This window comes from Amblyomma maculatum, chromosome 3 (genome assembly GCF_055883805.1).
Source record: "Amblyomma maculatum isolate TAMU_Amacu chromosome 3, ASM5588380v1, whole genome shotgun sequence".
Taxonomy (NCBI): Eukaryota; Metazoa; Arthropoda; class Arachnida; order Ixodida; family Ixodidae; genus Amblyomma; species Amblyomma maculatum.
In genome coordinates, this window is record NC_139346.1 from 78626158 (window position 1) to 78636642 (window position 10485).

A 10485-nucleotide genomic window follows, 5' to 3' on the forward strand; every position below is an offset into this window, starting at 1 on the left:
AATGTGCTCACGAAGTCGTATTGAAAACCTACACGAGCCTACGTCTGCGATTTTACTGGCGTGGAATGTACCGCTTCGTACGACATTTCATGCGCGCTTGCGAATCTTGTCAACGCCGAAAAACTCCTCAGAAGTCCCCTGTTTCACTGCAGCCGTTACCCTGCTCTGCTCGTCCGTTTGACCGCGTTGGCTTAGATCTCTATGGCCCTCTTCCTACTACTCCTGCTGGAAACCGGTGGATTATTCTGGCAGTAAACCATCTTACTCGCTACACTGAAAAATCACCGTTACCCTCTGCCTCCGCAAGAGGCGTTGCTTTGTTGTTTCTCAACAACTTGATTCTTCGCCACGGGACCCCAAAGGAACTGCTCAGTGACCGCGGACGTGTTTTCTTGTCCGACGCTCTCGAGGCGCTACTGAAAGAATGTCACATCATTCATCGCACCGCAGACGAATGGCCTGACAGAACGCTTCAACCGTACTCTGAGTGACATGCTGGCCATGTTTGTCAACGACGCTCATTCCAACTGGGACCACGTTCTTCCCTTCGTAACCTACGCGTACAACACTGCGATACGGACCACCACTGGATTCTCTCCCTTCTTTCTTCTTTACGGGCGCGAGCCAACCTGCAAAATGGACGCGCTTTTTCCCTACCGCCCTGATATTTCTGAATCGACGCCACTCTCGGACGCCGCCCAGTACGCAGAAGAATGCCCTCAGCTCGCTCGTTCGCTTACAAAGGAAAACCAGTGGCAACAAAAACACCATTGTGACACTGGCGAGTCGACTTCATTTGCACCCAACTCCCTGGTGTGTCTCTGGGTTCCTGCTATAACAGCCGACCTTTCAAAGAAGCTTCTTGCTCGGTATCACGGTCCATACCGAGTCCTTCAAAAAACATCTCCTGTGAATTACGTATTTGAGCGCGTTACGCCCTCAGTGGACTTGCGTCGCAGTGGACGCGAAATAGTTCATGTGGGCCGAATCAAGCCCTACAACGATCAGTCTGTCCTTTCGGCTCCATGAGTCGCCAGGATGGCTCCTTCTCTGCCCGGGGGGAAACTGTAGTGTGGTAATCTTCATCGTCGCGTGCTGCCGCTCTCAAGGAAGAAGTTGGTCGCTGCCTTCCTTATTCGCCACGCCTGACGCTCCGCTGCTAGTTCCTCCTGAGCGGCTGGATCCATCTGGGGATACCGAATAAACACACCCCTACAATATATATATATATATATATATATATATATATATATATATATATATATATATATATATATATATATATATATATTTATATATTGTGAGAGAAGGCTAGGTCGAGACGGTAATGTCGCGAAGGCAAGGCCAGCGATGTCTTGCTAGCATTTTATTCCTATGACGAACCCAGACGTGTGCCGGAGCCGGCGCTGCGAGACAATGACGATCGTATGTACAAAGGAAAGAAGATCCATGGAAGGCTCCCACTATCTTCACGGGGGCTCGGTAGCGGTCAGCCTGGTCGCTCATAACTGAGATATGCACCGCGGCGCAGAAACGGTTTCAAGCGAGAAACATGAACAATTTCAGTTACACGGTGGCGTCGATCGGCTGGGGGATCAACAGGCGTGACTTTGAAGTTCACTGGGGAAGTTTGGCTCTGGGGGGGGGGGGGGGGGGAGTTTGGCTGTTGACGTGGGGGAATTATTCATCATGGCCAGGAGTGCGCAATGGTGTATAAAGCAGTACTTCGTGACCCAGACGAAAAGAGACCACGCGATGTGTACAATCGTAGCGAGAATTGCGGTCTTCCTGGCCCGCTGCTGTGTTGAGGCGGACACGATTACGGCGTCTGGCCACACGAGAGCACGAGATAAGAAGTATATAGGTACTGATTTGAAGTAGTGGACGTAGAGAACAAGAAAGTGTCGAGAATTGTAGTGGGAGGACGGTCATAAACGATGAAAAAAATGGAGAGCGCTTTACTGCTGTATTATAGGCGAATGTAACGAATACTAGAATAGTGTCCCAATTTTGATGATCTGGTGTGATGTACATGGATGTCATATCCGATAAGGTGCGATGAAAGTGCTCAGTCAGACCGTTAGTCTGGGGATGGTAGCTTGAGGTTGTGTAATGAAGGATGGACGACGCCTGAAGAACTTCGGCATCGACTGTCGATAAGAACGCCGTCCCGCGGCCGCTTAGGAGCACACGAGGAGCGCCATGACGCAATACAATAGATCGCAAAAAGAAATTTGCTACTTCTTGAGTGGAACCGGTCGGTACAGGTGCTGTCCCAGCGTAGCATGTAAGGGGGTCGACAGCTGTTAATATCCAGTGGTTACCTCCATCGAAGAGAGGTGGGGGACCATATAAGTCGGCGCGCACTACGTCGAATGACGTGGCGGGACAGAGAAGAGGTTGTCGATGTCGAGCAGGCGAAGACGTCGGCTGTTTGCAACGTTGGCACAGAGAGCAGAACGCGACGCATTTGGCAACGCTGGAAGGTAGGGCAGGCCAAGAGAATCCTTTTTTACGCGGTCGTAGGTTTTGTCAAAACCAAGGTGACCTGCAGAAGCGCCGTCGTGTAGAGCCGCTAGTATACGTGGGCGAAGCACACGCGGCACGACTGGGATCCAGCGAGTTCCATCAGGGCAATACACGTAGCGGCGTAGTATGCAATCTTCGAGCTTGAAAGTGTGAAGGTGTCGGCGAAGGCTAGCATTAGGCGAGTCGGAATCGCGCGGCGGCCGATGATGGGACGGCAGTAGGCATCGGCTCATGGTCGTTAGCAGATTACTGTTTGTTTTCAGAGTCGTCAAAGGAAACTGTTGTGATATGCGTCGGGGGAAGAGACTGTCGCCTGTGGTCAGAGGTGGAAATGCGAAGAAAAACAGCAGGCTGATCCCGAAAGGAAACATCGAGAAAGAGCGTCGGCGTCTTGGGTTGGCGACCAGATTTATAAGTGATGTCGAAATGGTGTTCTTGCCAGCGTAGAACCCAACGGTCAAGTCGGCCTGTCAAAGTTTTGAGCGAAGACAACCAGCAAAGAGCATGGAGGTCGGTCACAACTGTGAAGTGCCGCCCGTATAGGCAAGGGCGAAAGCTTTGGACAGCCCAGATGACGGCAAGACACACCTGGTCGGTAATGGTGTATTTTTTCTCCGCTGGAGTCATAGTGCGACTGGCGAAGGCAATCACGTTCTCATGCGAAGTTGCATCACACTGCAGACGTACAGCGCTAATACAGTGACCACTGGCCTCAGAGTGCAGGATGGTTGCAGCGCTGTTACTGAAGTGAGCAAGAACAGGATCTGATGTGATGGCGTGCTTTAGGTCGTTAAAAGCAGTCTTGCACTGTTTGGTCCATAAGAAAGGGCTGCGTGCTTTAAATGGTTCATGAAGTGGAGCAGCAATAGTGGCAAAATGCATTATAAAGCGCCGGCAATTAAACGCCAGGCCAAGAAAACTGCGTAAATCTGCAGTCCGTTATGTACGAGCAAAGTTCAACACCGTGATAATGTATTCACTGTCTGGACGAATGCCGCCATGGCTGACCAGGTGTTCCATTATTTTAATTTCCTTCTGTGAAAAGTGGCACTTTTTGGTCTTGAGGTGAAGGCCCGGTGAAGCGAGACACGTGAGGACTTCATTCAGGAACGTGATAACGTCGTTAAAAGTTGACGAAAAGATAACAATGTCGTCCAAGTAACATAAATAGGTTCTCCATTTTAGGAAACGAAGTACAGTATCGATTATTCTTTCAAATGTCGCTGGTGCGTTACAAAGTCCGAAAGGCATAACAATAAATTCGTAAAGGCCTCCTCACAAATGGTTTCATTCCTTAGGTTATCTTGCTGTCAAAGTGCACTGTTGTGATTTATGTCTATTCACGTTCCTCAGATTACGTCGTGTGCTTGTGTTTCCTTTTTCCTTTTCTAAGAAATAAAACTTCAGTTGGTAGATTGTGCTTAACCTCAGCTTTTGTCCAGTTCCTTTGTCCGTGTAAAACTAAGCAGCGCAGCATTTGTGAGAAGATGTTCCAACTAGCGCAATCTCAAGCACTTCTCAAAGGCCATCCCGAGTTGCGAAAATCAGTTTTTTCTTTGTCGTCTTCGTACATAGGTATTTGAAAATAACCTGAGCGGAGGTCCAAAGTCGAGAAATATTCGGCGCCTTGCAGAGAGTCAAGGGCGTGATCAATTCGCGGCATCAGGTATACATCTTTGTGTACTTTTGTTGAGTTCACGGTAATCAACACAAAAGCATAGAGAGCCGTCTTTTTTTTTTTACTAAGACTACTATGGAGGACCATGGGCTTGTTTAGGGACGAATAATATTGCGACGGATCATGTTATTTACATTTTCTTCAATTACTTTTCATATTGCCGTGGGCGAACGACAGAGTTACCTTCAGTAATGATGCGATGGTGCACAACACTAATCTGTCCCAGTGGTGGGGGAGGGGCATCAAAAATGACTTGGTGGTGTCGAAGCAATGTCAGCAGTTCTTGGCGTTGGTTCGGCGTGAGGTTAGGATTAGTAGTCTTTATGAGAACAGAAAGAGAAATGCCTGACAAAACACGGCACTGAGGCAGAGGGGCGGTGAGCACCATGAGGTATAAAGGTTGAACATCCACCATGCAAGGGAGAGAAGTTCCCTTTGGGAGCACGAGAGATTCACGTGAAGTGTTAGTGGCCGCTGTTGTCGCTGAGCCGTTGGGGAACCGGACAAGACTAGACGGGAAGGCAATGACGCGTACAAGGTGATGATAAGATGGTGCGATGAGTATGTCCCTGTGAGTGATGTGGTCAGAAACAGCAGTAAGTAGTTTTTCGCACTGAGGACGCAAATCAGCATCAGTGGCGGCAGCGAGGGGATGATGATGTCACAAAATTCAAAGCTGCTGTCTTAAATATGAATAACATGGTCGCCAGAAAAAATTAACACCGAAACGGTTGACAAAATATCCCATCCAAAAATCATCAGATGCGCACAAGGTGCGAGCATAGTAAACTGCACATGATGGCGGACGCCGTCGATAACAACTCGTAAGGTACACTTCGCTGAAGGGCACAAATAGGTACGTCATTGGCTCCACGGAGTTCAGGCCCATCATATGGTGTCGTCAATTTTCGCAAACGGTAGTACAAATCAATGTGAATGATGGAAATTGCAGCCACTGTATCAATCAAAGCTTCGACCGGTAATCCCTCGGCGAAAACAGAAATCATATTATACGGGCACTAAGGAGGACTTTTAGTAGTTCGCAGAGTGCATTTTGACCCCCGGAAACTGAAACGCTTAGTTTTTATGATGGCGGAGAGGGAGAGTTCTTGCAGGTCGGAGAGGGAAAACTGAGCGGCGGTACGGGGATGGGGACCGGCGTCGAGATACATGGGTCCCACGAGACTCAGACGAGGATTCTGGAGGTGGGAAGGATCGTCGAGGTGGGCTTGGAATAAACCGGCGTTGGTAATACGAAGTTGACGGCACGTCACTTTCTAAGGTGTCTTAACCACGGCGCTCGTTCTGAAGGCGGCGACGGCAGAAACTGGATATATGTCCTCTAATGCCACAGTAATAGCAAACTGGCCGGGAGGGGCACCAAGGTGCGTAATAGGGTGGTGTAGGTTGAGCCGTCGCTATTACATTGATGTGCTTGAAGGTTGGTGCCGGTCGGGGAGGGGGAACCAAAGGAGGAGGAGGGTAGAGCGACGTCGCGTAGCTCGGTTCTGGGCGGGTTGCAGGAGGTTCATTTGCCATAGGGTGGGTGATGGTTGCTAACCTTTCTTTAATGTGGTTGCGGAGAACGGCGTCATTAGAAGGTGCGGAAGAATGATCGCAGTCGTGTCGACAGACTGGAGGGCTTGGAGCTCCTCGCGGATGATGGCTCGAATCAGTGCCCGCAGATCGAGGTCAGCAAAAGTCGGGCCAGTAGCGATGCCGGGCTGCTATCGGGAGGACTGTAGCTGATCGAGGCGTTGGCAGGTCGTAATAATGGAATCCACAGTTAAAGGATTTTGGGAAACTAGGGCATTATAAGCCATAGAACTGATTCCTTTCAAGGCATGGTGTACTCGTTCAGGTTCCGGCATGGTGGAACTAATATGCCGCCAAAGTGCACGTATGGCCTCTATGTAAGACGCATAAGACTCATCGGGACCTTGGAGGCGGGAAGCGAGCTTATTTTTTGCGATCTCAGTCCGAACTGCCGGGTCGGCGAAGTATTGGCGGAACTGCTGTTTGAATGTTCTCCACTTAGTGGTGTGGGGTTCGCGATTAATAAACCAGTTTCTGGCGACCTCAATGAGATAGAAACAAACATTGAGAAATTTTAGAGCATATAGGTGTCGAGCCAGTCATCAAAGTCTTCATCGCGACGACCAGAGAACAGCGGCGGGTTGCGTGTTCGTATGGGCCCTGTCGGAGGGGGTGCAGCCGAGATAGAGGGTCCGGCTGGATCGTGGGTACTCTCGGTAGACATAAGGATGGTGGCTGTTGCCAAAGGGTTGCCAACTAAAGAAAATTTTCTGATGTTACGACAAAATTTCTGTGCGGTTTTTGACGGGAAACTTGTAGTGACAACAGAACATTCTGTCGTAACATAAGAAATTTCTGTAGTTACAACAGAAAAGTGCTACAGAACTACAGACAACAGAAATATACTACAGAAAAACTACAGAACTACAGAAAAGTACTACAGAACTACAGAAAAATCTGATGGTTACGACAGAACTACACGACTTCTTGTCGTATTTTTGACACAGTTCTGTAGTTTTTTCGACTGGGCGCAACGTAGCTCCAGCGAGAGGCAGGGGTGAAGGCAGCAAGGGGGTCGAACTTTACCTCCACCATTTGCGAACGAAGGCTAGGTCGCAACGGCAAGGTTGTGACAGCAAGGCCGTGACGGCAAAGCCAGCGATGCCTTGTCTAGCGTTTTAATCCCATCACGAACTCAGGCGCGTGCCGGAGCCGGCGCCGCGGGACGAAGACGATGGTATGTACAAATGAAAAAAGATCATAGAAGGCTCACAATATATATATATATATATATATATATATATATATATATATATATATATATATATATATATATATATATATATATATATATATATATATATATATATATATATATATATTGGTTCACAGGATTGGTTCACAGGAAGGGAAAGGCGCAGTAACTGTCACACTTGCTCTGTGGACACCCGAACCGCGTCGTAAGGGAAGGGAGGAAGGTGGGAATGAAAGTGATATATATATATATATATATATATATAGGGAGAGAGAGAGAGAGAGAGAGAGAGAGAGAAAGAGAGTTAGATGAACTTCAAAGTAGCCAGTCGTAAACTTATGGTTTTTGTTTATTTCCAGAAAACACTACTACAACTCAGATCCCTTCAACTGGAACACCTTGTCCAGATATTTTGCATCTGATGAGTGGTGCCAACGCAGTGAGTGCTGATTTATCACTTATAATTCATAAAGAGAACGTCCGTCTAGATCGATATGAAAGACCGTCGCCTTGCTCTATTATTATCAGCAACGTTTTCAGAATGGACATCCTTTGAAAAAAAACAGTATCTCTGCATTTAGCTACATTCACTGGGTATTGCTATCAAATCATAAAGAATGCTGACGCGCTCATACGTAGAGCAGTTCAAGTGATTCGGTTATAGACAGCACCCATAGAGTTATTTTGTACGATTGTGTCCGATAAACCCTTTCGCTATCAGCCAAACATATCTATATACATGTTTAGCAAAAGGTGCGTACTGAAAAGAACAATTCGTGCTGCTGCCCACAGAGAAGGCCCTGCGCGCGTCTCGATCTGCGCTGGTGGATAAACGAGAACCAGGGGAAGCTTACTCTATCCCGGCCTCGGCGGCTGCGTTTCGATGGAGGCGAAACGAAGAGGCGTCGTGTGCTGTGCGATGTCAGCGCACGTTAAAGATCCCCAGGTGGTCGAAATTACTCCGTAGCCCTCCACTACGGCTCCTCTTTCTCTCTGTCCACTTTCATTCCCACCTTCCTCCCTTCCCTTACGGCGCGGTTCGGGTGTCCACAGAGCAAGTGTGACAGTTACTGCGCCTTTCCCTTCCTGTGAACCAATTTAAGCTTACTCAGTCTTGTGACAGCGTTTCTAGGGCCAACCAGAAGCGCCAAGAACTTAAGAGGAGACATTTTGCACATAAATAAATGTGTTCTGACGCCTATTTATGAAAGCAGTGATGTGAATGTTAATGCGCAGTGCGCCGTAATATATATTGAATGTCCGTTCCTTGGTGAAGTTCTCTGCTGGGCGCCAGTTTAATACGTTTGACGTTTGATCAAAAGTAAATGCCTTCCTTCTCTCATGGGCGGAGTGAGCAGATGGGCAGCATGTGGGGAAAGGAACTAGTCATAAGGATAATGTGAATTTACATCACAGTTATAACGCAATCATTCTTTGTGTCGCGTTCAAGTGTTGTCACAGATTACACTAGTCTAGTTTACGATAAAGAAATGAATCGACGCGATGCGTACCTTCAATTTTATAAATTGGTAAAGCGACAATGAGAAACTAAACAACTAAGAGAAACACGGAACAATGAATGAAATGAACCTTAAAAATTTCTTGAAAAAATCTCTGTGCAAAGAGAAAGAAAAGCTGCTATGCATCAAAAATTCGAGAAGACGCTTGTATTATGTAAAGGAACCCTTCGAGCAAAGCTGCCTCTGCGTCACTGATCGAAACTGTCTGCTTGCCGACAAACAATCTTCCTCATTTCTTACATAAAAGGCATAAACTATTTGCTGCTCTATATTTTTGGCGCCGGATTTCAAAAACATCTTTATTTCCGGACGGCAATTTTTGCCGGTTGTTAGATCGGTATGCAAATAAACGTCCATGTTTGTAGCGCACTTTCCGCAAGCGTTCAAAGGCGCGTTCGTAGCCCTATATAGACAAGTCCGCAGGTTAAAGGAATCTGGTACACTACTCGTGACCTAGATATAAAGAACTTCGTTTTATTTTTTATTTCGCGATTTCCTTTTTGCTTTTAATAGTTAATGAGATAATTTTCAAACGTTTTGATGGTGCTGAAAAGACAATTTCGACATGGTATATTTTTGTCAATTTTTATGCAATGGGATACCTTATGAACGTAAGGAACAGCTGCACCGGTTTATTCCTTGTTTCTGGATTTTTTTTTTCTCGAAGGCGCTTGAACTGCTACAGAAGAATTTCACAAACAGCCACAATCAAAGAGGATGGGTACCGTTCTTTCTTCAGTTACAACTGAACCTGGGCGCTGGAGATCACACATTGTGTGAAGGAAAGATTTCCCCAAAGCATTCTGCAGAGAATTGCTAATTATATCTCTTGTGATGAGCTTTGAATGGCTACTTGCGATTCATAACAAGCCTTTCTGAGATCTGCTGCTGTGCTCCCAACATAGTTGATCCTTGTTAAACAAAAGCCTCAAGTCTATAGGAACGGCAGTTCACCATTAACGATACTCCGAAGTAAGTGTAAGACCCTTGCTGTGATTGGTGAAAACGAATTGATTCCATTCGACAGCTGGGGCCTTATTAGACTCCAAAACATCTTTCAGAATAATAAAAAAATCGTTAACGTAATGCAACACAGAAAGAACATACCGATCACATAGCAGACGTTTGATTTATTTGCAATGGCGGACAAGAAAATGACACAAATTATGGGTGCTACACACACCTAGTTTCTCAAAAAAAATTTGCTTCAAACAATATGGCGGTAGAGCTCAAGTAAAATTCAAACCAGACCACGCAACTGTCGCTGCTGATTCCACCTGAATTTTGCAACGGAACTTCGCCTGCCATTATAATTCTTCTAACTGGACTCAGAAGCCGTTGATGAGGAATAGAATACTATAATCCTCAATGTTAATCGGAAATTTACTCGATTCCAGGGGAGCTAGCTATTGAAGTTCCTACGCGGCTTGAGAAGAACTACACACAAAAAGTGGGTTCTCGCTGATCGAATTATCAAGTATTTTGAAGGTAGCAACTGACGACCCGTTGCAATGAGCGCGAAGAAAGTTTTAAGAAGCCTTTGCGTATATCTGCAGTTTTCTTCAGAGCATCCAAATGAAAATAATCCAGGATCTTCATTACTTCTCGTCTTCAAGTAAGTCTATTGGACTTAACACGTTTGAAGTTCTTCTCGATGGCCGTGAAAGCATTTTTCCTGAAGGAGCCTAGAGGCAGAATGCGAATCCACTATATTTGTCAGCTAGGAGGGATAAAAGGCTATTGTTATTGAGAGCCTTTCACACTTTTTCCAAGGCGCAAATGCCGGTACATTGCGCGCAGCACATCTCACCACGAATCCTCTGCACGGTTGTCACTTTCTCTCCTTAGCCTGAAACACCTGACTATTGGCTGCGGTAGAAAACTCAATTTTGTACCTACTTTCCTAAATATCCTTAACTTTTCCTTTAGGATCTGTCTCTCCAAGAACGGCAAGTCTGGACGATCGG

The 10485-nt window shown here is 46.6% G+C and overlaps 1 protein-coding gene across 1 annotated transcript in view; it reads left to right on the plus strand.

Annotated features, from left to right (window-relative positions):
• The window catches only part of LOC146195034 (evasin P467-like), a 71584-nt gene that overhangs the window by 30018 nt on the left and 31081 nt on the right, over positions 1–10485 (plus strand). The window contains exon 5 of the mRNA XM_084596186.1: positions 7358–7437. Within this exon, the coding sequence (XP_084452312.1) occupies positions 7358–7437 (80 nt within the window). The remainder of the gene's footprint in view (positions 1–7357; positions 7438–10485) is intronic.